Source organism: Leopardus geoffroyi, chromosome A2, assembly GCF_018350155.1.
Source record: "Leopardus geoffroyi isolate Oge1 chromosome A2, O.geoffroyi_Oge1_pat1.0, whole genome shotgun sequence".
Taxonomy (NCBI): domain Eukaryota; kingdom Metazoa; phylum Chordata; class Mammalia; order Carnivora; family Felidae; genus Leopardus; species Leopardus geoffroyi.
The window spans coordinates 79,545,293-79,572,522 of NC_059331.1; the positions used below are offsets into that span (position 1 = coordinate 79,545,293).

Here is a 27,230-nt window from a genome sequence, read left to right on the forward strand (position 1 = left end):
ATTTTCTTATGCTTTATCTACCAAACACTTTCCTTCAAAAACAAATGAAGTTCTATTCTAAAAGTCTGAGTACATGTTTGTTGCAAAAGTGATTCTGATTGAAGTCTACGGCAAGAACCATTGACTTGGGAAGATAATATACAGGTAATGCCTTTAGATGTGGTATTTACTAATTCTTCTTCTAGCACATGGAAAAACATATACAAGTATTAGGTATCAATACAACATAAAGACTATTCTAGAGGAATTTCAATTGAATCAAGACTGATTAGACACTTTGTGCGAAGCACTGTGCTAGGAACAGATAAATAAGACATGGTGTCTGCCTTTAAGCTCAGTTCATATGGGAGAGAAATGGAAGCAAATAACTACTGTATTATGGGACTGATGCAATAAAAGATAGATGCTAGGTACAATGGTGTCCGAAGGTAGTGCCTCCCAAACCTGAATGTACACAGGAACTGCCTAGACAGCTGGTGTAATGCAAATGTGAGTTGTTAAGTCTGAAGTAGGGACTGACATTCTGCATTTCCAACAAGCTCCCACGCTTTGGATAATGAGGTGTTGAGATGCAAGGCAACTGGGCTTACATGGCTCCTGCAAAGACCTCTACAGGGCCGGTGGGAATTTTCTGGGGAACTTTGGAAGGAAAGGACATTCCAGACAAAAGGAACGGCTCAGTCATGATGAGAGACCAGCAAAGCTGAGTAAGGCACAGAATACAGTTCAAGAACACATAGAAAGAAGAGACGACCCTAGGGGCACCTGGGTGGGTCAGTCGGGTCGGACTGCAGCTCAGGTCATATCTTGAGGTTCATGGGTTCGAGCCCCACATCTCTGATGTCAGCTCAGAGCCTGGAGCCTGCCTTGGATTCTGTGACTCCTTGTCTCTATGCCCCTCCCCTGCTCATCCTCTGTCTCTCTCTGTCTCTCAAAAATAAATAAATAATGTTAAAAGAAAAAAAAAAAAAGAAGAGACAAACCTAGATTGGTAGGGAGAGGCGAGATCAGAGAAGCATCTTGTGCCTTAGAAGGATGTGGGCTTTTTCCAACAGGCAATGGGAAGCCATTAAGAGTTTAAAAAAAAATTTTGTTAACGTTTATTCATTTTTTGAGAGACTGAGCATGAGCAAGGGAGAGGCAGAGAGAGAGAGGGAGTCACAGAATCTGAAGCAGGCTCCAAGCTCTGAGCTGTCAGCACAGAGCCTGACACAGGGCTCGAACTCACTCACAAGGCGGTAGGATCATGACCTGAGCTAAAGTCGGACGCTCAACCGACTGAGCCACCCAGGCGCCCCACCATTAAGAGTTTTTAATAAGGGAATCATTCAGTTAGATTTATGATTTGGAAAGTCAGGGACGGCTGGCTGGCATAGTTGGGGGAGCACGAGACTCCTGATGAAGGGGTTGTAAGTTCGAGCCCTGTGTTGGGTATAGAGATTACTTAAAATAAAAAATCTAAAAAAAAAAAGGTAACGTGATAAACAATTATGTTTATTCTCATATTATTTGTAGTACTAAAAAGTGGAAACAGCAAAAATGTCCACTAGTAAGGGCCTAGTTAAATTATGTACAACCATAGTTGAATACCATAAAACCATTCAAAAAGAGAGATCTATATACATTGATAGGAAAGCAAGTCATGTATTACATTAATTATAAAAAGTTAAGCCATGCATATTTTAAGTATACACGTGCTTACACAATACAGAAAAGACTGTAACTATATATATATTTGCTTATTCACACATGAGATCATTTCTGTAATGGATAAAAATGAGCGATGGTTACTGCGGGATGGGAAGGAGGCAGAAGACGGGCAAACTGCCATCCAGTGTGTAAGAGGCTGCAGCCCTAAACTGGGTGAACTGGGTGGCGGCAGAGACAGGAAAGGGGCAAAGGTCAGATGTTCTGGAGATGGGATAGAGGAAGCAGGATGACCGGCGATCTTAGTAAGGTTCCCAGGCTTCAGGCCCGGGTGACAGGCAGATAGTGGCGCCATTTTCCAAGAAAGGGAAGCATGTGAAGACACAGAGCAGTACAGTTTGGGACATGCTGAATTTAAGGTTCAGTTAGGGGCTTTGGCAGCAGCTTCCGGGGTCATTGGAGAAACAAGCCTGGTTGGGAAGTGGAGACAGACACAAAGAAAGGGGACTTCTTGAGGAAGCCTAACAACAAAAGGGAGGGACTAGCACTGGCTAAGAGATGAGGGGGGAGTGTTCTGTTTTCAGGAAGAGCCGTGGGCGTGTCCCTACGCTGAGGGGACAGGACTGACTGAGGAGCAGAGGAGGAAACTATAAAACCACGAAGCAACATCACTCCGGTGGCAGGTAGAATCTGAGGCACGAGGACAGCCGTAGACTGATCTTCGGCTGAATTAAGAAGTAGACATGGCTGCAAAGAAGTTTGTGGAATGTGGGGTAGACTGTTCAATAGAGTCATGCTAAGCGGCCTTCATCTTTTCTATTTGGGAAGACAGAATGGCCAGATGGGGCAGGTATCCTGGGGAGAATTTGTAAGAACAAATGAGGGGAGTGGCAGAGGAGCCGACCTTCCCAAGGAAGGAGCCCTGGAGACCACATATCAGGGCTGGCATCCATCCGCTCAGCCTGTGACTTCCTCAGAGAGCCCACTACAGCTTGGCCGCAGGCGTGGACGGAGGGGGTGGGGCTGGGCCATGCTTAGGAGAATAGGGCAGACATGGTGGAAAAACCGGAAAGGTGAGGGCTGAGGGGGTGGGGATGGGGGAACACAGGATGGCTATCAACCCAGGGCTAACACACGAACATACCCACACACTTAACCCAATGTAGCAGTTACATGATATGAATCTTTTATCCTTGACACACTGTTGCAAGTAAATGGATCCACTTATTTTTTTAAGATTACATTCATTGGGTTTTTTAAACGCCATTTTAAGTAATAATTTCACTGTAAAAAGAAAACACCTGAAAATACAGAAAGATGTAAAGAAAATGAATCACCTGTTAACCAACCACTCAGAAATAACCATTATTATGTCATACTTATTTTCAGGTTTTCTCCTCATGAGCGCACATATAAAAAGTTTGGAATGATGGTGTTATGACATTTTTGTACACCATGAATTACTTCCTTGACTTTAAAAGTCACTGTATGAAAAACTCCTTAAAATGTTAGCTGTCAGGGGTGCCTGGGTGGCTCAGTTGGTTAAGTGGCCAACTTCAGCTCAGGTCATGATCTCACAGTTTGTGAGTTCAAGCCCCAAGTCGGGCTCTGTACTGACAGCTCAGAGCCTGGAGCCTGCTTTGAATTCTGTCTCTATCTCTCTGCCCCTCCCCCGCTCTCTCTCTCTCTCTCTTAAACATTAAAAAACAATTTTTTTCATGTTAGCTGTCATTATGTTTTTAAGACCTAAATCAGACCAGCAGGAACTTTGTCTTTTACATAATTTGTAAAGTACCTAGCACATTGTAGGTCCTTAAAACCTATTAAACAGTTTTAAATGACTAGACTATTTGTCATAATCTGTATCTTCAAAATTCCCTAGAACAACAGTGATACATAATAATGGTGATGTCTATATTATGTCATTGAACAATTCTGGTATTATTTCAATGAGTTTTAATACTTGCCTGTTCTTCTAACTGCATTTTATTTTCTGTCATCTGTTCTATGAGTTTATCAAGTTTCTTTAAAGATTTAAGGTCATTTCCAACTTCTTTTTCTATAAATGCAGACACGTAGGAAGTGAGATCACCATTATCTGTATCTTCACTGACTTGTTCATTTCCAAAAAGAGCTGCAATATTTATGTCATCTAAAATGAAAGAATAACAATTATTTAACATTACCAAGCACCACAGGATTAAAGGAAATACAAAAGATATACAAAGGGGGGCACCTGAGTGGCTCAGTCAGTTCAGTGTCCGACTTCAGCTCAGGTCATGATCTCAGAGTGTGAGTTCGAGACCCACATCAGGTTCTCTGCTGTCAGCATAAAGCCTGCTTCAGATCCTCTGTCCCTCTCTCTCTCTGCTTGCATGCTCTCTTTCTCTCAAAAATAACATTTTTTTAAAAAGGAATTCTTTTAAAAAATGCCTTAAAAGAAAAAAATAGTATTGAAAGATTGGGTCTATGAAAAAAATTGAAAAGGTGACCGAGTAAAAACTCTTCCTTATGTAAGAGTAAAAAAGTTGGGTTTTAAAAAATGCTTATTCATTTATTTTGAGAGAGAGTGAGAGAGAGCATGCGTGGAGGAGGAGTAGAGAGAGAGAGGGAGAGAGAATCCCAAGCAGGCTCATGCTATCAATGCAGAGCCCGATGTGGAGATCGATTTCACAAACCGTGAATCATGACCTCAGCTGACATCAAAGTCAGACGCCTAACCGACTGAGCCACCCAGGAGCCCCGAGTAAAAAAGTTTTAAAAGCTTCAAATGCCATTATACAAAACTTTCCATGTCAGAAAAAGGAAAAAAGGGAGCTTGAGAGAAAACACAAATTACTAAGGAAAATTCAAAATGACTGATGCAACCACTAACTTGCACAGTCCGACGTGAGGATCCTTCTGTGGCAAATAAACTAGACTCACACCAATCCACAGTGTACTTATTAAATGTGACAAAAACAGGTGATTTGGAGCCCTGAGCCATTTCTCGGGAAGAGTGGGAGCAGAGGCAACATGGACGGTGGCTGAGCAAACAATGTGCAGTGAAACCAGGAGCTCCTGGGTAGCTTTGCTCCCATCCCATTTAGCATGTGGGCAGATTTCCCTAAGAGCCCGTTCCTTACTCTCCGCCTGAAACCTAGCATTGCCTATCGTTTCCACGTCAGTTTTTCACTCTGCAAGCGTCTATACCTTCTTCCAGTATCCACAATGTTTAAGGCAAAATTAAGCAATTTAAGCTGCCTCTAATTCTTTGTGGAAAGAGGCAAGATTCAGATACATAAATAAAAAATGTTCAATTTTTATTTAAAGAAACAAACTTCTAGTAAATGCTTGATTCACTTCAAAGGCAATTAAGTGATCTTCCACTGTCCTAAATTTCTGGACCGACAGCACTGCTCCTCTCTTCCAGAGTATCTCCAACTCTATATCTGTTCCAGGGCAGACATGCCCTAAGCACCAGAGAAAGCAGAAGGCCACAGCAGCTTCCTGACAAAGAAGGTAAGAGTGACAAGATTCGCAATGGCTGCCACGTCTCTTTCCACACCACCCTGGTGTGCTGAGATACACTGTTTCCTCTGTAGTATCTGTTTCCCTGTGCAGGCTATTCCCTTTTGGTAACTCATGGAATCCTTCCAGCAGAAGGTTAGGAAACTCGGTATAATGGTAGCCGCGAGCGTGCCACTGTGGGGTCCCTAGGCTCCCTGCTGCCCAACATGCTTGACTCCACTCAGTCCACAGTGTGAATTATTCCCCAGACAGGGCTTAATCTCCCTAGATTTGAGTAGCACCTACAGATTAAAAAATAATAATAATAATAATGTAGAAGTGTAAGAGGAACAGCAATTGATTTCCAGATGAAAGTAAGTGCTATAAAATAAGGCCCCAGAGAAAAAGCAGACTTCCTGGAAACCAAACCTTAGAATAAACCTGAACATGCAGTGCATTTCTCTACCTCAGGTTTAACTAAAGGATGTGGTCCTCCCTAAACAAACCATTCACGGTGTTTGTTTGTAAACAAATGAAAAGCTTGATTGTACTAGTTTATGTTCAGTTACAAAGACTACAGCAATTTCTAAAAAGAACAAAAGAAAAAAGAAAAACAAAAAAAAATGTGTGTGTGAGAGAGAAAGCTGGGGAAACAATACGGAGCCTCCTGGGGAGCAATACTGGTTGAACTTTGCCTCTGTTCTTCCTGGAGCTGCCCTTGTAGAAGTTGGCTCTTCACCAAAAATGAAGTTTTAAGAAAGCAGCAATGAGAGAAGGCAAGAGGTTAGACAACAGATTATAATCAGCCTCATTACAAAACAACTGTTACTTCTGATCAAATGAAAATATGAAAAGAGAGAGAGAGAGATGCCTAAATGCAAAATGTAACTGTCAGATTTTGCTCGTTTAGGATTAAGAGAATACATACCAATGTGTTTAGTACTAGGTTATGTTCCTCCCCCAGCCCCCAAACCCAAATTTTCCTTTGTTCTATTCAACTTATGAGTATTCAAAGTGCGTCCATGTGCTATGAGAAGCAGTAGCCCACCAGTAACTAGGAGCAAAACTAGCATAAATCTATGCCTTGACTTCCCAACTATAAATTGTACCATTTGCCCAGCTGACACCTAAAGGTTACACACGGCATTAAAATCCATGTTTCCTGACCCTCAACCCAAGTTTCTTACTTTTTTTCTCCTTCAAATATGAGAATAGGCTGGTTTGCATCAAACTTCATGAATGCAGAATCCATCTACAGTTATGGACAAGAGTCACGGTGTCCTCTTTTTCTAGTTTAATCTTGAATAAAACAAGTACGTTGAACATTGCATCTGCAGACACCTAGAGGCAGGGCTTTGTGGAGGGAATGTTTTCCTGTAGCTTAGGGAGCAAATTCTATCTTCATTTACTTTTACTTACTGTTTTTTTTAATAAAAAAATTTTTTTGCGGGGGGCACCTGCGTGGCTCAGTCGGTTGAGCCTTGGACTCTAGATTTCACCTCAGGTCCTGATCTCATGGTTTGTGGGATCGAGCCCCACATCGGCTGTCTTGTGGAGCCTGCTTGAAATACTTTCTCTCTTTCTCTCTCAAAATAAATACGTAAACATTAAAAAAAAAAATTTTTTTTTTGCACCTACTTTTAAATTCTTTTCTTTTGACATCACCATTTAAATGCAGTAAGTACATTCTTGGTCAAATGACGTTCTTTAAGATGACACACTGGTGATTTGGGAGGTTTTTATGACTCTCCTTTTCTGTTTCTTGTAATAAGCACCCCTAATTGCAAACAAGTTGACCAAGCCACCAAAGGAGGGATAAGGACAAAGTCTATAGTCTGTGTCTATCATTCTACTAAATGACATCTCAGTAGGCATCAACTTCTCAGGCATCTGAATGGGCAAAGGTGGGAAAGGGAAGGTTTTAACTAAAAGATAGAGGGTACTCTCCAATCTTTTAAAAAAGGAGCTGAGCTATGACCGTCAAGTGCTATGGGCTACTTAGAGCTTTCCTTCCGAGGCAGAATGTATCCGCAGGCATGGTAAGGGCAAGCCTAATTCCTGAAGGCATTATGGTAATGTGGGCACCCTTCCTCCTACCACTACTCATTCCTAGACTATTTGCCATGGTCAGAAGAACCAAAAACCCTCTGATGGAAAAGTTGTTACATGCCTTTCCCCTTCCTCCCCCAATAAACTTCACTTCAAAAGCCACTGAAGATTCCCTGATTTCCAGAAGCCTGCCATGCTTAGCTCATTACAGTAAAATGACAAATGTCCACATCCCTGACATGTGCTCCTGTCCTCAATAGGAAATGGAGATGCTGACCTTTTCCCTCTTCCTTGTCCAGACCAAGATTCAGGAAACAAGTTATCCCTTGTATTTTTCTTCCCAGATCAACTTTTACTGGCAAATTCACTGAAGGTAAAGTACCACTAAACAGTTACCATTTTGACTCCAATTAAGGCGGTGGTCATCTCTCCTAGATCATTAATTAGCCCCTCCAAATTCCTGATGCTTGATAAGTTATTGCTTCATTAAGATAACAGGCAGGCCCCAATTATTCTGAATTGGTGCGGCGGGCGGACTCCAGTGAAACTACACCAGTCCCTGCACTAAGTCCGGGTCACGAAGTATAGCTTATCTTCAAATTATCCCACATTTTACAATTTTAGAAAGAAAGATAGGTGCATGATGATAACCAGTACTTAATACAATACAAGTATATTGTACCAAAAAAAAAAAAAAAAAAAAAATGGAGAGATTCATCTTAAAGACAACAGGCTACGACTCTTCTGCTCCGCAGACCCTGGAGGGCTGAGTTTAGGAGAGATGGCTGGGTAAAGAATGGTAAGGTGTTTCGAGTCTGCTTACTTTTCTCCTCGACGTCCTTCCTTTCGTTACCACTTTCAGAGCAGCACTAGAAGAACAGGTATAACAAACACATTAAGACTGGAGTGATAGGTGGAACTCCTCAGGATTCCCAGAGGGCGCGAGGTCCCAGACTCCCTCCCCTGGGGTCTTCCTGAGGGGTCAGGGCCATCTGACGCAGGTGGCCCTGAGGACCACCACTGCCACCTCCCCAGAACCGCTGGAGTTACCTTGCCCAGCCTTCAGGGCATGTCTCTACGTCCCTAGAGACAACTATCTGTGTCATCTCATCAGGGTCGCCAGAGCCACCGCCCTGGGACCACCTTCTCTGGGAGGTCCGTGCCACCTCGCCAGATTGGAAGGCCTGTTTCCCCGGGCCACGGAAACCACGTCCCCAGGCCGCCAGGGCCACCTCACCGACGCAATCTCCTTTGGGAGATCTGTGCCACCTCCCCGGGCTACCAGCGTCCCCTCCCCGGGCCACCAGGGCCGCCTCACCGGGGCTGCCGGCACCTTGCCGATCTCGGCGGCCGGGAGCATCCCGTCTCCGCGCGAGTCCTCGGCTCCATGAGCAGCCAGCGTGGCTTGTAGAGTTCCGCTGAGGCCAGCGGCCAGACACCGGCTCTCCCTGGGAGACCGTGGGGCTGGGCGCCACCTCTACTTCCCCTCGCCGTCTCTCTGATTTCTTCCTCTCCTCCCAGAGAGGCCCTGCCCGCGCAGCCGCCAGCCATGCGCGGTGGCGCCCTCTGCTGGCAGGGGGCCAGCACGGCAGTTCAGGAAGCGGGCGCCAGCCCCCCAGGCTCTCGGGAGAAAGGGGGGCGGGCCTTCTCAACCTCCGCCACACCTCCACCTCGCGGGGGTCCTTGCGGATGGAGCTTGAAGGTACCCCACCCTCTACACCATAAATTCCTTGTGAACTTGTGTAAATTCCTTGTGTTCAGCTTATCCTTTAGATGAGACCCCAGATGTTCTCAGAGTGTGAGGGGGCTTGTTGGCTAACTTTAATGTAATTTGGTCGGCCTGTTTAGTTGGGGGAAATTCCAATGTCATTATCTTGGGATCTTTTAAGGCTGATCAGACCCAGCTAGAGATGACCCTCCACTTTCCTGCCTGTAGAGTGCAGATCTGGTTGTAAACGACTGGGAGCTGAATGGCAGAAGAGGACTCAGCATCAAATATGCACTTTACCCCGTGCAGAGGCCCCAGAAACGTGGCCTTTGACAAGAAGGAGGAACATGAGGGATCTGGAAGCAAGAGGTAGGTAGAGGACCCAGGGATTCGACTTCAAAAACAAACATGGGAGGTGGTATCAAAAAGACTAAACCAAAGGAGGGTGGGAGGGAACAACCCATAGAGGAAACAGAAACCATTTAGTGAGAAGAAAATTTTAAAATATATATATATTCTGTATACGTTGTCTATATACATTGTACATAGAATATATATAATCAATATCTTGAGATGTGAGGTACCACTGCAACCATAAAACAATAAATAACAGGATACTATTTTTAAAAGAGTATTTAGAGGGGTGCCTGGGTGGCTTAGCCGGTTGAGTGTTGGACTTGATCTCGGCACAGGTCATGAGCTCACCATTCATGAGTTTGAGCCCCGGCTGGGGCTCAGCACAGAGCCTGCTTGGGATTATCCCCTTCTCTCTCTGCCCCTCACCTGCTCACTTGCTCTCGTTCTCTCTCTCTCAAAAGAAATAAACATTAAAATAAATAAAAAGAATATTCAGAGACAAATATGATTGCAGAAATGGAAAGTTCAATAAAAGAGTTGGAAGATAAATGTTGGGAAATATCTGGGGGGGGGGGGGGAAGCAAAAGGACAAAGAAATGAAAAATAAGAAAGAAAGAAAAAAAAAGAAATTAGAGGGCCACTGCAGGAGATCCAAAATCTGAAAAATAAGAGTTCCGAAAGAAAAACCAATCACTCCTTAGGGAAGGAATGATTATCACCAAAAAATTCAAGACAATGTCTCCAAACTGAAAGTCACGAGTTTCCAGATTAAAAGGGCCCACTGAGTGCCCAGCACAATGGATAAAAGATGACTCATCCCAAATCATCATTGTGAAATTGTAGGACATGGGGGGGGTGGGGGGGCAGGGGGTGGGGGGTGGGGGGAGGGGAACAGACAATCCTAAGCTTCTAGAGAGAAAAACAGATCACTTAACAAAGAGTCAAGAGTGAACATAACTTTCAATTTCTCAACAGTCACAAAGAAAGCTAGAAGACATAGGAGCAAATTCTTTTTTTTTTTTTTTTTTTTAATGTTTATTCATTTTTGAGAGAGAGCGTGAGCGAGGGAGGAGCAGAGAGAGAGGGGGCAGAGGATCCAAAGCGGGCTCTGCGCTGACAGCAGCCAGCCTGATTCAGGGCTTGAACTCAATAAACCGTGAGATCATGACCTGAGCCGAAGTCTGACACTTAACCGACTGAGCCAACCGACTGAGCCACCCAGGTACCCCATAAGAGCAAATTCTATCAAATTTCAAAAGGAGATTTATTTCAAACTAGTATTCTACACCTGATGAGTCAAATACCAGTCAAGTGTGGGTAAACAATAAAGGTATGTCCAAACATTCAAAGATCTCAAAAAATTTCCCTTTCATTTACTTTTCCTTCCTCAGGATGCTTCTGGAGGTTGTGCTCTACTAAATTGAGGGACTAAACAAAGAAAAAAAGAAGATATAGGATATAGGAAACAGAAGATATAATGCAGGAGAAAAATGATTTGAGAGGCCCTGACAAAATTCTTCACTAGACATGGATTGGTACAGGTCCAGAAGGCCCAGAAGAGACTCCATTTTCAGATGAAACTGATAGAACACCTCGTCTATCTAAGTCTTGGGAAGCAGAGATTGAAACAATCGTTAAAAAGTTTGGGCTTGGCTTGGTGATGGATAGTAAACCAAAACAAGATAATAACTGCAGGAAAAACAAAAAGCTGAGCAGGAGAAGAAAAGTGATCATAGTATATACTACTTGGCCCAAGATGTAAGTAATGTTTACCTAATCATAATGAAGTAAACAAAAACCTATTAAAAAAGGACAATATAACTAGATTGAGCAGATCAAAGGATGAAAAGTGTGGTGGCAGTGGGGAAAAGGATAGGGAAAGAAAGAAGAACTAAATCCTCATTTCCCACTAAGTGAAATCAACAGATAATGCCTAGAAGTGAGAAATCGAGAAATAGCAATGCAAACATTTTATATAGAGAACTGAAAGTAAATATCAAAATAACCAGTTAAAAGACAAAAATTACTGCCTTTAAGGAGGGGGAAATTGGTAAGGGGGGGTACAGTCTCTGCTCTTTCATTGCAATTTATAAGATTTCTACAGAATTATTTGGCTCTAAATCACAGACATGCATACTCTGATAAAAATTAAAAATAACATTAAAGGGAAAAAAAGATTGCTCTAAACCCAGATTTTTGCTTCTGGAGAATTCACTTCTGGTAAGGGAAACAGAAATGAAAATAAATTAAGATTGAATGCAGTAGGCTCAACAACGGAAATGTTTGCAATGACTGAGGGAGCACAGAAAACAATTGACTACTATCTGGGGAGTGTAAAGAGGCAATCTTAGATGGACAGAATAGTAGGCAATAATAAGGATGAAACAAGAGATACATTGTATGTTTTGGGCCCTTAGCAGTCCATAGTGCTGGTGTGGATTAAAAGCAGGATCCCGAATATTCTACATAACATACATGTTAGGATGTAATTTGAAAGTCAAGGAGAACATTAAATTGTTAAATGATTATTAGAGGGAGTTGGAATTTGGGACAGGCTTTGAACACTTCTGTATTATTTTAACTATAAAAGCCAATAAAGGACTGTCATTTTGAAAAACAGAAAACTAAAAATGCATGTTTCACTTGGACCTTGTCTGAGGCGGTTCAGGATAAAATGCAGTAAGTTTTGATCATGGATCTAGCTAGCTAACAGCCAAAGGAATGTGACTGTTCTTTCCTTCCATATGCATTTATGAGGCGTTCGGCCTCAGAGAAGATAATTTTTAAAGTATACAAAAATTTAAAGTTTAGGATTGAATTTTTACTGTGTCTGTGGTAAACATATGTGCAGTTGCTGTCATTGGGACATTAACCTATGAATTAGCCATAGCCCAGGACATGTGATTATACATGGATTAGGGACAGAAAACTGTCCTCAACTGAGGTGACTGATCTCAGAGAAAGACAGTATAGAATCCTACCAGTCTGAGTGAATTATCCATACTGAGTATGGATAATGTAAACCCAGATTTTAAAAACAAGTCTACCACTACTATAGGAAACAAAGTGGGGTTGTTCAAAAAATTGAAAATAGAATTAATATACAACAATACCACTTCTGGGTATATACCCCAAGAAATTGAAAGCAAGGTCTCAAATAGATATTGGAGCACCCGTGTTCATAGCAGCATTATTCACAATAGCCCAAAGGCCGAAGCAACTCAACTGATTATAGGGGAACAAAACGTGCTATATATATGTAATGGAATATTATTCAGCCTTAGATAGGAAGGAAATTCTGCCACATGCTGCAACACGTGTTGCATCCTTAATGGATGAACATTAAGGAAATAAGGCAGTCACAAAGGGACATATGGCTATATGATTCCACTTATAGGAGTTACCTACAACTGTAAAATTCACAGAGAGAAGAGTAGAATAGTGGTTCCCAGGGCTAGGAGGTGGGGAGACTGGGAATTTGCTACTTCCTGGATAGAGTTTCAGCTTTGCAAGGTGAAAAGCCTTCTGGAGATGGATGTTGGTGATGGTTGTACAACATTGTGAATGTACTTAATGCCACTGAATGTACACTTCAAAATGACTAAAGTGATACATTTTATGTTGCATGTACTTTACCACAATTTAAAAAACCAAGTCTAATAGAAATTAAAGGACTTGAAATAATATATAGGTGTTTCACTGAGGATTGAAATTTGGCAAAATAGTGCAAAAACTATTAGAGGCCAGAATTTGGTCGCAAAACGTGTGCTACTTGAAGAGCATGGAAGGAGTATGGATCTTATTTTTCTTCACACAGAAGCACAAACTTGCTATGATCAGTTTTTTTCTGGAGCCTATCCTATTGAGGAGCCGTCAAGCAGGAGGGGTAAATCGAAGAAGTGGGAAAATGCTTCTCTCGGATCCCCTGCACTTGAAGGAATAATATATACAACAATATATTCCCTAAAGTTATTCTTTTCCTTAAACTAGCCGCATGTGGGGGGCAACACAAAACGGCCATAACCATGTGGAAGAAACCTTTATTAAAATACGTGAAGCATTCGTTAAGGCCATGGCCACGGCCACTTTAGAAGTCCTAAAGACTGTCTGAAGGACTCTTTGGTGCACGATGAAATCCCTGTTTGCCCGGGCCCTGGAGAAATCACTGTTTGCCCAGGGCCTGGACAGGCTCCCGCCGCCGTGAGCTGGCAAAGCCGCAGTGAACCAACGAGCTTCCTCCAGGCAGAGGCCACTGGGTCACTGGGCGGCGGAGAGGGGCGGGGCCTCGTTGCTCCGGGCCCGCGCGGAGGCGGGGCCGGCGGCGGAGGGCGGGCCCCGCCCCGAGGGTGGGGCAGATTAGCGGCGGCGCGTCGCTGCGCAGCACGTGTGAGAGCTCCGCGGCCGGCGAGTGCACCCGCGCGCTCCGGGCCCTAGGGGCTGAAGGCGCTGACGGCGTTGCCTATGCCGGGGCGCCCTCGCAGCTGGCTCTTCCGAGTGGCCCTCGTCGCCGCCGCCCTCCTGCGCCCAGAGCAGCGCGCCCGCCCCCTCGCCGCCCGGCCCGGGCCGCGCCCGCGCTCCCAGGCCCCGGGTAAGTGCGCGGCCTCGCCGCAGCCACCCGGGCTCCACGGCCCGGCCTCAGGGTCCCGCCCGGAGGGGCAGTGCAGCCTGGGAAGGCGTCCCGGCCGCGGCGTGAGCGCACGGCTTGCTCACGGCGCCTCCATTACTGGCCGTGCCCGCGGAAGCGCGGCTGGAGCCTGGCGGTCCTCCTCCCGCGGTGCCAGCCCCGCCCCCCCTTCCGGGGCCGATCGGCAGGGGGCGCCGTGCCGTCCCGCCTCCCTGTGGCGCTGGCCGCCCCCAGTTCCCAGCCCCTCTCCTCCCTTTCTTTGACCCGGGAGCTCCCTAAACTCCTCTCCTCGCCAAAGAGAAAACCGGCCTCTATCCCGGGGCCCTTACAGCCTCGGTATATAGCGGGGCCGGTCTTCTGCAGGGTAAAGCCCACGTGCTTTCTCTCGTCCTCGTTTTCACCCATCACTACTTAACTGCGAGGCTGCTGCAAGCCAGGCAAGCACCCAGCTGAATGCTTATTTTTGTACACGTTTCCCAGAGTAGGAGCCAACAGGTTGGGGACCAGGAGTGTTTTCTCCAGCTCTCCACCGGGTCCGTGTTTAACGAGTGGATGTTTGGAGGTGCTGCTGTGCATGTTGAAACTCATCTACGCCGAGTCCTTACCGCCAGCCCTGCGCTGAGAGGTTTAGAAGTACATCCTAATTGCCTGTGTTATTAGTGCCTGCCAAGAAGTAGGGTTTGGAGAGAGTTTCGTTTGCCAGATATTTAATCCCATTGTCAGGCCACTTTTTTTTTTTTTTTTTTTTTTTCATTTCAAAAATCTTGGATTACCAAGGGCTTTTGTTTCAAGTCTCCAGTCGTCTGTGCAGTCATATTCCGTTCCCTTGGGGATACCTTGGCAATTGAGGGATCTGTCAAAAATAGGCCGGTACAGTCATAGTGAAAAGGGGATGAATAGGCGATAATTTTGTTTAATCATTTAACAGCTCCTTTTGAACATCTTTTGGTAGAGGCTGAGGCGATGCAAGTATTAATAAAAGGTATATTGACCCCAAGTAGGAGAGAGATACTGCAGTCCAGCTGGTCCGTGACTTAAGTTTTCTCCTGTTTCAGATCCTTTACCTGTGCTGGTCCTGCTGCCTGGAACTCTCCCCATACACATCTTTTCATGTCTATAGTTCTTTCTCCCCTTCCCTTTACTCTGCTTTATTTGTAGCTCTTACGGGTGTATGTTTCTGAGATTATTACTGTTTTCGTTGATATTTCCTTAAATAAATATAAACTCTGGGGCACCTGGATGGCTCAGTCGGTTAAGTGTCCGACTTCAGCTCAGGTCACGATCTCGCGGTCCGTGAGTTCGAGCCCCGCGTCGGGCTCTGGGCTGATGGCTCAGAGCTTGGAGCCTGCTTCCGATTCTGTCACCCTCTCTCTCTGCCCCTCCCCCGTTCATGCTCTGTCTCTCTCTGTCTCAAAAATAAATAAACGTTAAAAAAAATTAAAAAAAATAAATATAAACTCAAAGAGGACAAGAAATTGCCCCTTTTCCCCAGTGCCTAAGATAGTGCCAGACTCATAAGGGGTACTCACATATTTGTGGGATGAACGAATCTAATGGACTTACTGATTTTGCATATTAGAATGTAGAGTGTGCTCTGCCCTGAAGAAAGTGCTCTTTATTATATGTATGTGTGTGTGTGTGTGTGTGTATTTTTTTTTTAACGTTTGTTTTATTTTTTGAGAGGCAGAGCACAAGCAGGAGAGGGGCAGAGAGAGGGGGAGACACAGAATCTGAAGCAGGCTCCAGGATCTGACCTGTCAGCACAGAGCCGGATGCAGGGCTCAAACTCACAGACTGTGAGATCATGACCTGAGCCTAACGAAGTCAGACTCTCAACCCACTGAGCCACCCAGGCGCCCCAGAAAGTGCTCTTTGTAGTGAGCTAGAGGGGTTGTTGACAGTTTGCAGAGGCTGGAGGATAGAAGTATTTAAAGGGGCGCCTGGGTGGCTCAGTCGGTTGAGCGTCTGACTGCGGCTCAGGTCATGATCTCGCGGTCTGTGAGTTCAAGCCCCGCATCAGGCTCTGTGCTGACAGCTCAGAGCCTGGAGCCTGTTTCGGATTCTGTGTCTCCCTCTCTCTCTCTGCCCCTCCCCTGTTCATGCTCTGTCTCTCTCTGTCTCAAAAATAAATAAAACATTAAAAAAAATTTTAAAAAGTGGAAGTTGTATTTTGAAATATAGATAGGACTAAGACTAATATGGCTTTAGATGTTCATTTTACAGAAATAATGTTAAGGGATTATCAGTGTTGTATCACAATTTTGAAAATGTTAAACTTTTGTTGTTGTGGATGTAAAGAGAGCTTATTGGTGAATTTAGTATCTTAATGAAAAAGATTTTAAAATATTGATAAAACTGTAATATTCCTAATGTCAGTTGGGTCATTTGGAGTATAAAAGAAACAAAACCCATTTTTTTAGTATTCCCTTCAAAAAATTGCATAGGACTTTGAAGTTCACAGGGAAGTATCAGTAGATTCTCTTCTTGGTGGTGGTGTGGTCTATATTACTTGACTGATTACTATTTTGAATAGTGTATTTGTGCAGCATAGCATCTCTTTAAAAACTTTTTTTTTAAATAACATTTAAAAAACTCATAAAGCTGTACTCTCTACCCTTCCTCCCTTTTTTATTTTTATTTATTTTTTTTTTAATTTTTTTTTTCAATGTTTATTTATTTTTGGGACAGAGAGAGACAGAGCGTGAACGGGGTAGGGGCAGAGAGAGAGGGAGACACAGAATCGGAAACAGGCTCCAGGCTCTGAGCCATCAGCCCAGAGCCTGACGCGGGGCTCGAACTCACGGACCGCGAGATCGTGACCTGGCTGAAGTCGGACGCTTAACCGACTGCGCCACCCAGGCGCCCCTTTCCTCCCCTTTTTAAAAAGCCAGTCATTTCAGCTTTGAGGTAGCATGCTTGAATATGTATATTTGGATTTTCCTGAATGCAAAACTTTTTCTTAGGGAAATCACACCGGGGCATCCTGAGTGGTTTATTTTTCTGATTGAATTCTTCCCAGCATCTTCAGTGTTCACAGGATCTGCTCGCTCCCTCCCCTCATTTAAAAATTAGATTGCAGGAGCACCTGGGTGGCTCAGTCAGTTAAATGTCTGACTCATGGTTTCGGCTCAGGTCACAATCTCCTGGTTTTGTGAGTTCCAGCCCCACATCAGGCTCTGCACTGCAGAGATCCCTGCTTGGGATTCTCTTTCCCTCTGTCTGTGCCCCTTCCCCACTTGCTCTGTCTCTGTCTTTCTCTAATAAATAAACCTTAAAAGAAAATCATACTGCATTTTAGCCTTCCCTTTTATATAGTTCTTGCTCATGAAAACAATGCTAATTTGAGCTCTGTCTCTCCTAGTCCAGAAGTTTGAACAGCTGTTCCAGTAAATATGTTCTCAGCTTCTAGGCCCACTGAAAGAACTTAGCAAAATACATATTAAGTGACTTATAATCATTGGTACCATGTATATTTTAATAATTAATGTGTATGATAGGGTTATTAGTTAAAGCAAATGGAAAGTATTTGTAATTTCATTTGAAACACAAAAGTGAGATTAGTTAATGAGCTTGTCTTGTAAGTTAAATATAACAAGGAAAAGAGATTAGGCAAGTGTCCACAAATATCGAGAAAAGACTGCCCAAAAATATTAAAGGCCTGTTTATTTGGTGCTGTTGGCAGTGCTTTGAGGGACTCTTAAAATTAAATGGTATTTGAAGGAAGAAACCCATGTTTAATCATTAGCCCAGAGAACAAAAGAAGCCTAAGAAGCTTTGTTTTTTCCCCAGACTCAGCAATACAGTTCTGCTGTACAAACCATCCATAATAAATATTAATGACCAGTAGTGGAATAGGAACAGCTATTACAGACCTTTGAGCAACTCATCATTTTTCAGCTTTGCAGAGAAAGAAACCTCAGCTTAGAGAGGGTAAGTGGCCCACTCAGTAAACGGCAGAACCTAGATCTGGTCGAAACCAGTGTGTGATATTCATATGTGTGATCTGCTAATATTCTCATGCCAGGGATGTTAGGCATAACAGTGCTGTTTGAAACTTTCCAGGATTTTATTCATGAAATTACTGATGTGGGCGCAGCGGAGAGCAAGGAGTTGGGTGATGACCATGTCCTGACTTAGGTGATTGGTAGTTGGTGGCAACGTTCCCTGAGCTGGGAGGTATAATGTGTGTTGGTGGTGGGAGATGATGAGATCAATTTAGGGCATGTTGAATTTGAGCATTTGATTCAGCTCTTCCTAGCTGGGTCAGCTGGAGTAAGACACCGATATCTGGCAATGCTAATGAACCCGGAGCCATAGGGTGGAGGAGAGGCTTGAATGAGCTCACTGGGTGCACTCTGCAATTGCTCAGCTTGACAGCTATTGCTTTGGACTTCCCAAGCAAACTGGGAAGTCAGAGATGGGTCTTGGCTAGAAAAATGTGAGAGTGAGAAGGGAACAAGACTGGGGTAGGAACCTAGAGATGCCCAAATTTAAGCAGCAGCAGAGAAGGAGGGGAAAAGAGTACCTCAAGAGGCAGGAAAAAAGGGGTAGAAAGAGTTTCAAGGAAGGAAAGTGGCAAACTGTGTCCAGTTGGGAAAAGATGTCAATTAGAGCCAGGCTTGAATGACTGTGGTTTTGGCACAAGGAAGCCATCGCTGAACTTTAAAAAAAACAAAACAAAACACTTCATTGGTGTGTGGGAGGCAGAAGCCAGATCTTTCACTAAACGTCAGCTGCACACTGGCGGGGCGTTGATTTGATTTGCTGCAGTGTCTTTTCGCAGTGCCTGGAATACTGCCTAGCGCAGGGTGCACAGTAGGTATTTGTTAAGGGGATGAAGTGCAACACTTAGGAGTGAGTGTTAGAATGACTGGACTTTTAGGAGGGTTGTCTTATTTAAGGGAATGGTTATAATGAGTGGTCTAGTGCATATGCTGGAAAGAGGGGTAGACATCTGTCAGAGGAGGCCCGCAAGCAGGACTTGAAGAAGACTGTACTGACCAGGCATGGCCATGAGAGTAGGGATGGCTGTTTAAGAGGGGAAACCCCCTCACCTGCTGTGGTTTTCTCCAGCAGCATCCAGGAGCACAGACCTAGACAGTAGGTTTGATACTTGGTTGGGGTTTAGCACAGATCATGAAGCAGCACCAGTGAGCAAGAGTGTTGAGTGGTGGCTAACAGATGTGGAGGTTTGGGGCACTTGAGGAAGTGAAGGTGGAGAGGGGCACTTGGGTGGCTCAGTCAGTTAAATCACTGACTCAGGTCATGATTTCATGGTTTGTGAGTTTGAGCCCCGCATCAGGCCTGCACATCAGATTTTTTTTTAATTATTAAAAAAAAGTGACAGTGGAAAGACGGTATCTTGGGACCTGTTTGAAGAACACGTGATGAGAGAGAGCAGAACAGAAGAAAGGGTAAAATAGTGGTTGATCAGAACACAATAGTTTGTGTATCTTTTTATACTTCATATGTTTGAAATTTTTTGTAATAAAAAGCTTACCGTAGAAGATGTGATAACCTCCCCATGTTCCCATCACTCAGTTTCAATAATTATGAACCTGGTTTCAAATCTGTACCCCCTCCACTTCCATTCACCACTGGTAAATTATTTTGAAGCCAAATTCCAGACTTCGTAACTTTTCAACCATAAATATTTGTTAGTGTGTCTAAAACATAAGGATTCTGTTTTTAAATGTAACCACAGTAACATAATTGCACCTTTAAAAGTTAACAGTACTACCTTGATGTCATCAAATATTCCCAGTATTTTGCATCCCTCATCATCTCAAATGCTTACTTACTTGTTTTTTAAAATTTACATCCAAGTTAGCGTGTAGTGAGTGCAACAATGATTTCAGGCGTAGATTCCTTAATGCCCCTGACCATGTAGCCCATCCCCCCTCCTACAACAATTCCAGCAACCCTTTGTGTTCTCCATATTTAAAAGTCTCTTACGTTTTGTCCCACTCCCTGTTTTTTATATTATTTTTGCTTCCCTTCCCTTATGTTCATCTGTTTTGTATCTTAAAGTCCTCATATGAGTGAAGTCATATATTTGTCTTTCACTAACTGACAAATTTCACTTAGCATAATACCCTCTAGTTCCATCCACGTAGTTGCAAATGGCAAGATTTCATTCTTTTTGATTGCTGAGTAATACTCCATTGTATATATATACACCACATCTTCTTTGTCCATTCATCCATCGAGGGACATTTGGGCTCTTTCCATACTTGGGCTATTGTCAATAGTGCTGCTATAAGCATTGGGGTGCATGTGCCCCTTAGAAACAGCACACCTGTATCCCTTGGATAAATACCTAGTAGTGCAATTGCTGGGTCATAGGGTAGTTCCATTTTCAATTTTTTGAGGAACCTCCCCACTGTTTTCTAGAGTGGCTGCACCAGTTTGCATTCCCACCAACAGTACACAAGAGATCCTCTTTCTGTGCATCCTCACAAACATCTGTTATTGCCTGAGTTGTTAATATTAGCCATTCTGACAGGTGTGAAGTGGTATCTCATTGTGGTTTTTTAAATTTATTTTTAATTTTTTTTTAACGTTTATTCATTTTTTGAGAAACAGAGTGTGAGCAGGGGAGGAGCAGAGAGAGAGGGAGACACAGAATCCGAAGCAAGCTCCAGGCTCTGAACTGACAGCACAGAGCCCAAAGCGGGGCTTGAACTCACAAACCATGAGATCATGACCTGAGCTGAAGTCAGACGCTTAACCCACTGAGTCACCCAGGCACCCCTCTCATTGTGGTTTTGATTTGTATTTCCCTGATGATGAGTGATGTTGAGCATTTTTTCATGTGTCAGTTGGCCATCTGGATGTCTTCTTTGGAGAAGTGTCTATTCATGTCTTTTGCCCATTTCTTCACTGGATTACTTGTTTTTTAGGTATTGAGTTTGATAAGTTCTTTATAGATTTTGGATGCTAACCCTTTTTGTGATATGTCATTTGCAAATATCTTCTCCCATTCTGTCGGTTGCCTTTTAGTTTTACTGATTATTTCCTTCACTGTGCAAAAGCTTTTTATTTTGATGAGATCCCAGTAGTTCATTTTTGCTTTTGTTTCCCTTGCCTCTGGAGACATGTGGAGTAAGAAGTTGCTACAGCCATCAAATACTTTTCTAAATGCTTTTTTTAAATAGTTGACTTGTTTGAAGAAGGATCCACTCGTTGCATTTCTTTGTAGGTTTATATGTAAGTTCCCCTCTCTCTTTTTCCCCTTGCTTTTTATTAGTTGAGGGAACTGTCTTTGTCCTGGTAGAGTTTCCCACATTCAGAATGTTGCTGATTGCTTCCCCATGGTGGTGGTTAACATCTTCTGTCTCTGTGTGCTGTCGAAACTACCAATTAGACATAGAGTTTCAGTCAGAATACTTCACAGCATGTGCTTTCAGGGACGTGCAGTGTCTGTCTGTCATGTATGTTAGTGGGCCATTCGTGGTGCTTGTCCAGGTCCACTATTTCATTAGGCATTTGCTACTTAGTGTGACTTTGATCTCTACAGGTGGGGAACAGTTTCAGCACCTGTTCCAAGAAATCTACAAAATGTCTATAGAAGGCTGTTATACCACTCTGAATTCTATGGCATGTATAAAAGAAATAATGTCCTCAAAAAATCTGCAGACTTCTTGAGGGGGGAAAGGGGACTAGCTTATTTTGTTCCTACTATATCTAACCAGGATATAGTGTTTATCATTTCATTTAATCTTCGCGGCAGTCTTGTGATACACATGTCATTCCCATTCTACAGATGAAGAACAGGGGCTTGGAGAAATTAATTTACTTCGACGGACAGCTAGAAAATGGCAGAAGAAAAGTATGGTACCCAGGTGCCCACATGGTAGTGCAGATGAAGGGAGGTAAAATGGGAAGACGGAGTTAGTAGAGAGGAAGGCACAGCAGTCAGGACTCATGGCCTTCAGATGAGCCTTGAAGGACTGATGAGGCCAGGGGTGATCTTAGACAGGTGTGGAGGACTTCCCATTGGAGAGAGCTCATGAGCAGTGAGACTGGAAGCAGGAACTCATTGGGACTGGGCCTGAGTTGTTGCAGGTGTGTGGAAGATAATGGTACAGGTTGCTGGATGATGGGCAGTGTCAAAGCAGGATGGAGCAGACATTTCTGCAGAGGAAGTAATTGATGTGGCTTATGACCGTCAGTTGTTAAAAAGGAGCTTGATGGGGGCGCCTGGGTGGCGCAGTCGGTTAAGCGTCCGACTTCAGCCAGGTCACGATCTCGCGGTCCGTGAGTTCGAGCCCCGCGTCAGGCTCTGGGCTGATGGCTCAGAGCCTGGAACCTGTTTCCGATTCTGTGTCTCCCTCTCTCTCTGCCCCTCTCCCGTTCATGCTCTGTCTCTCTCTGTCCCAAAAATAAATAAACGTTGAAAAAAAAAATTAAAAAAAAAAGGAGCTTGATGAATTCTCTGCATTCTGGGAAGGAGGTAGACATGTGCTGACAGCAAAGTCCCTGAGCCACGATACTGATGTGGTTGTCATTGGCTGTGCTCTCCTCCCTGCTGAGAGTTCAGGCATGGAAAGGTATCAGGATCTCCTAGTGGACCCTGGCATGCCAGCTGGGACGCCATTGCACGTTTGGGGTTGAGAGTATGTGTAACACAATGTAGTGACTGGCTTCCGGATGTTCCCAGGTACCTGTGACACCTCAGGACCATAAGTGGGCTTGTCTTCCTACTCCCTGCTTCTCTTCTGGGGTTCCGTGTTAGGAAGAGCTCCCCTGTCCTCTGAGATCCCTAAGGCAGAACACCTGAGTCATCCTAGGTTATTTCCTCTTTTTGCCCACATTTGTCATCCAGTCCTGTTCCCACCACCTCCTAAACGTCCCTGAATCCAAACTTTGTTTCTGTCACCCTTGTCTCAGTCTTAGATCATGTTATACTAATTTCTTGACTCAATTTTGGTCATACCCTCTTTTTTAAGTTTTCTTTTTTTTAGTGATCTCTACACCCAATGTGGGGTTCAAATTCACAGCCCCGAGATCAAGAGTCACGCACTCTTCCAACTGAGACAGCCAAGTGACCCTCAGCTGTATCCTCCCACTGAATCTTCTATCTAACCCCTGTTTCTCTTCAAAGAGGCACTGCGACACCTTTCTAACTCACGAGTCTAGTGGTGGTTTGGTTTTCAGGATGGAATCCCCTCCATTCTGCTGGTCTAGCATCTGCCCACTCGCTAGCTTTACCTCCAGACTCGCTCGTTGTGTGTTTTACCCTACTTGGGCTCCCACGCCTCTGCACATGCCCGACCATCCCCCCCAAACAGCCTCCTCACCGCGTTCTGCGACCTCACCCGCTCCTCACAGCCGGGCTCAGGTGTTCGTTTCCGGTCTGCCATAAGGAAAGGTGTCTTCTCTGACACCCTCACCGGCAGTGCCCTCTGAGGTCTTTGTTCCTGTAGTCCCCGAGTGACCTGTGCCCTTTGTGTCTCCCACATTGGCGCGCAGGCTCTGTGAGGGCAGCCTTGTTGATAGAAAGTGAGCATGAATAGCACCAGCATTTCATAAACCGTTCTTTTTCTTACTTGACCTTGCTTAGAACAAATAGAGAATAAATGCTTTCCTAATTGAATTAGAGGTAATTTTTGTATAGTTGTGGTCTACTTCTGTTCCAGATTCTTGGTTTCTTCCATTTTCTTTATTTAATTTTTTTGTCTTTCAAAGGAAATTGGTTTTACTGGCATCTTTCTGTACCTTTTCTCCCATTTTTTTTGTAGTCATCATCCCTTTTTCTTTCATTTTGTGCATGTATTTGCATTCTTCTTTACATTTTCTTTCCATTCTAGATTGTTGACACTGAGCCAAGATCAAATGTGGATTTTTTTTTTTTTTTTTAAGTTATCTCTAGATGGGCCTGAAACCGATGACCCCAAGATCAAGAGAGTCACGTGCTCCACCGACTGAGCCAGCCAGGCACCCTTCAAATGTGGATTCTTAAACTTTAGCTCATTGTTGTTATTATTCTGTTGTAGATGCTTCTGTAGTTGGGTTTCTTGTTAACTAGGCTTTGGAGAACCTTAGAATGTTAGTTTTCTGCTCATTTATGTTCTTTATGAGTATGCTTAGTAAGTTCATTAGCGTTTTAATTATAGCACCTCCGTATATAATTAATGTAGGAAAACTTTTATCCTTAATTTACCAAGAGTACCAAGTAAGGTCAAATTAGATAAATGTATTTATTTTGACTGCCACATGTTACCCCTCTGGCAAGCCGCCCAATCCTGGGAGGTGTGTATGGCTTCTTAGACTTTCCCTCATTACATTGTGTGTGGGTTGCTCGCATGATAGTCTGTATTGTTTAAATTGTGGCAAAATGCACATAACACGTAGCATCATCTCCACTTTTAAGCATACAGTTCAGTAGCGTTAAGTACATTCATACTGTAGTGGAACCAATATGCAGAACTCTTTCTAATCTTGCAAAACTGAAACTTTATAACCCATTAAACAACTTCACATCCCCCTTGCTTTTTTTTTTTTTAATATGATACTAGTATGCGTTCCTGTCAATAAGTGTATTTATGCACTATTTTTATTTAATCAGGGTTTTTTTTTTTAAAGAGTAATCTACATGAAACAAAGTTCAAGTGATCAACTACGGTATTCACTAAAACCAGCACGTCTCCCTGCTGTGCCCAGCCACCCATATTCTGTGCTAGAAGAAACCATCCTTCCCAGCTTCTGTTCGTATTGTTTCATTGTATTGCTTAATTTACAGACGCAGGCATCATTTTTCTTAGTTTTTTGTTAATGTAAAAGTACTGAAATGAGTATCCTTAAACCTAAAATTGTAAGCACTTCAGTTATTTTAAGATACACCCTGAAAGTAGTATTTCTGGGTCAAAGGGCATACATTTTTAAAAGTTTTTTTTGAGGCATACTCTCAAATTCTATGCAGAAGTGTTGTGCCATTTTTCTATGCCACCAAATATATACACCAGCATCAGGAAAAATTATTTTAATAGATGAGTGTTAGAACCCTAGGAACAAAGTTAACTGTGCCTCTGTTTGCTGAAACCCACTTTAAGGAAGTGATTGTTACTTCCTGCGCTCTCTTCCTTCCTAAAAGGTTCTCTTAAGTGTTTTCTTGGAGCCTTAAAAATGGAGATGACAGAAGTGACTGGTGTGTCGCTGAAACGTGGGTCTGTTGCTGTTGAAGACAATGACAGGGTGGCCCCAGCTGAGGAGGCAAAAAGACAGAAGATCTTGGACCGTTGTCTGACCAAAAGTCAGAGTGAGCTGGAGCATGTCTCTCCACCCAGTGGGGTCAACGTGCCTGAGCCACCTGAGGCTGTGAGTGCCAGAGAGGGTACAAAGAATTCTGATGTGCAGTTGGAAGAAGAGGAAGAGGAGGAGGAAGATGGCCTCTCTGAGGAGGGTGAGGAGGAGGAGGAAGCTGAGACTTTTGCAGACATGATGAAGCACGGCCTCACTGAACTTGACGTTGGCATCACCAAGTTTGTAAGTTCTCATCAGGGATTCTCAGGCATCTTGAAAGAAAGGTATGTTTCACTTACATGTAAAGTTATTTTTGTTCTATTTGTTTTTCTGGTTTTTTGTTTTTTATTTACTTAAATTATAGTTAACATACAGTACGGTATTGGTTTCAGGAGTAGAATTCAGTGATTCATCACTTACATACAACACCCAGTGCTCATTGTAACAAGTGCCCTCCTTAGTACCCTTCACCCATCTAGCCCACCCCTCCACCCACCTCCCTCCATCAGTCCTCAGTTCTCTATCATGAAGAGTCTCTTGTGGTTTGTTTCCCTCTCTTCTCTCCCCCCACTCTTTTGTTCTTCTGTTTTGTGTCTTAAATTCCACATAGGAGTGAAATCATATGGTATTTGCCTTTCTCTGGTTGATTTATTTTGCTTAGTGTAATACATTGTAGCTCCATCCACAGTGTATTGTCATTGGAAGTGGCAAGATTTCATTTTTTTTTTTTTTTTTTTTTAATTTTTTTTTTCAACGTTTATTTATTTTTGGGACAGAGAGAGAGCATGAACGGGGGAGGGGCAGAGAGAGAGGGAGACACAGAATTGGAAACAGGCTCCAGGCTCTGAGCCATCGCCCAGAGCCCGACGCGGGGCTCGAACTCACGGACCGCGAGATCGTGACCTGGCTGAAGTCGGACGCTTAACCGACTGCGCCACCCAGGCACCCCAAGATTTCATTCTTTTTGATGGCTAAGTAATATTCTCTTGTGTATATCTACCACATCTTCTGTAAATGTTCTTCAGTCAATGGACATTGGGCTCTCTCCATAATTTGGCATTGTATTTGTTCTTTAGAAAGAAATTAGCAAGGGGCGCCTGGGTGGCTCACTTGGTTAAGTGTCTGACTTTGGCTCAGGTCATGATCTCACAGTTTGTGAGTTTGAGCCCCGCATCGGGCTCTGTGCTGACAGCTTGGAGCCTAGAACCTGCTTCGGATTCTGTGTCTCTACCCCCCCCCCTCCTGCCCCCCGCGTCTCCATCACCAATATGTTCTATTTAACTTTCTGTCCCCAAGAATGGTTTATTGACGATCACGAAGGAATAGGATGGAGGAGAGCTGTCTAAATGAGCAGATGAAGCCATTTCAAGATCAAATGAGTAAATAAAAAATAATTTTTGTGTCAAGCCTTGCTAATATGTAAATGAGTGCTGTTCACTTCTTTAAAATAAATTATTTTAAATGGTTTTAAGTTTTCTCTTGAATTGGTCTTAAAATCTTAAATCCTTAACTCTTCCACCTGAATGTGCCACATCTACAGTAGAAAGAAGGTAGTCTTTGGAGCCAGAAGGATCTGGGTATGAATCTAGACTAGTTACATAGTATCCTTCTCCAAAAAATGGTTCCTAATACTACCTTGTGGTTTTTGAAAAGGTTTTAAATAATGTGTGTAGAATATTTAGCATAAAGGCAAGCTTCAGGTTGGTTCATAGTAGATATACTGGGTTGTGATATATATTTTTTTAATGTTTATATTGGGGGGGAGGGGCAGGGAGAGGGTGGGCAGATAATCCAAAGCAACCCTGTACTGTCAGCGCAAAGCACCAGGCTTGAACTCACGAACCTTGAGATTATGACCTGAGCCAAAGTCTGCTTCTCAACTGACTTGACTGAGTCACCCAGGCGCCCCAACGGGGTTCTGATTCAATTAACCATGCCATAGTTTATGATTCACTTTAGTATGGACTGTTTATATAATCAATAGGGTAATAAGCTTTGATTTATGCATTTCTCTGAAAGAATATTCTAAAGCTCAGAGGGTCTTTACGTTCTGTGTGAAATGCAAGCTGTGGCGTAGCATTCTTTAAGAAACCAGAAAAAAAAAAACTGCAC

The 27,230-nt window shown here is 43.5% G+C and overlaps 2 protein-coding genes and 1 long non-coding RNA gene across 21 annotated transcripts in view; 2 read left to right on the forward strand and 1 right to left on the reverse strand.

The window, feature by feature from the left end:
- Positions 1 to 8,816, reverse strand: part of RINT1 (RAD50 interactor 1) — a 30,186-nt gene extending 21,370 nt beyond the window's left edge. For 6 of the 8 annotated variants that reach the window (XR_006716231.1, XM_045494491.1, XM_045494490.1 and 3 more), the window contains exons 1-3: positions 8,504 to 8,696; positions 8,009 to 8,054; positions 3,615 to 3,799 (exon numbers count right to left, since the gene is read on the reverse strand). Coding sequence is in view for 7 of the 8 variants with exons in the window: in XM_045494491.1 (XP_045350447.1) it covers positions 3,615 to 3,799; positions 8,009 to 8,054; positions 8,504 to 8,545 (273 nt within the window). In the remaining variant the exon portion in view is untranslated. Of the gene's footprint in view, positions 1 to 3,614; positions 3,800 to 8,008; positions 8,055 to 8,503 lie in introns of all 8 variants that reach the window. The other 2 variants (XM_045494492.1, XM_045494493.1) reach the window with 2 other exon arrangements.
- LOC123606326 lies at positions 7,457 to 12,936 on the forward strand. Of its 3 annotated transcripts, none has more exons than XR_006716234.1 (3): positions 7,457 to 7,558; positions 9,122 to 9,262; positions 10,642 to 12,936. It is a non-coding gene; the product is annotated as an uncharacterized LOC123606326 (long non-coding RNA). The 3 variants fall into 3 exon arrangements; XR_006716233.1 differs by lacking the exon at positions 7,457 to 7,558 and adding an exon at positions 8,773 to 8,887; XR_006716232.1 differs by lacking the exon at positions 7,457 to 7,558 and adding an exon at positions 8,777 to 8,887 and having other exon boundaries at positions 9,075 to 9,262.
- Positions 12,937 to 13,593: 657 nt separating this feature from the next.
- PUS7 (pseudouridine synthase 7) overlaps positions 13,594 to 27,230 on the forward strand; it is a 97,266-nt gene continuing 83,629 nt past the window's right edge. For 6 of the 10 annotated variants that reach the window (XM_045494525.1, XM_045494528.1, XM_045494531.1 and 3 more), the window contains exons 1-2: positions 13,607 to 13,838; positions 24,970 to 25,402. In XM_045494525.1, the coding sequence (XP_045350481.1) occupies positions 13,712 to 13,838; positions 24,970 to 25,402 (560 nt within the window). In that variant the 5' untranslated portion in view covers positions 13,607 to 13,711. Of the gene's footprint in view, positions 13,839 to 17,435; positions 17,805 to 24,969; positions 25,403 to 27,230 lie in introns of those variants that run through there. The other 4 variants (XM_045494524.1, XM_045494527.1, XM_045494530.1 and 1 more) reach the window with 2 other exon arrangements.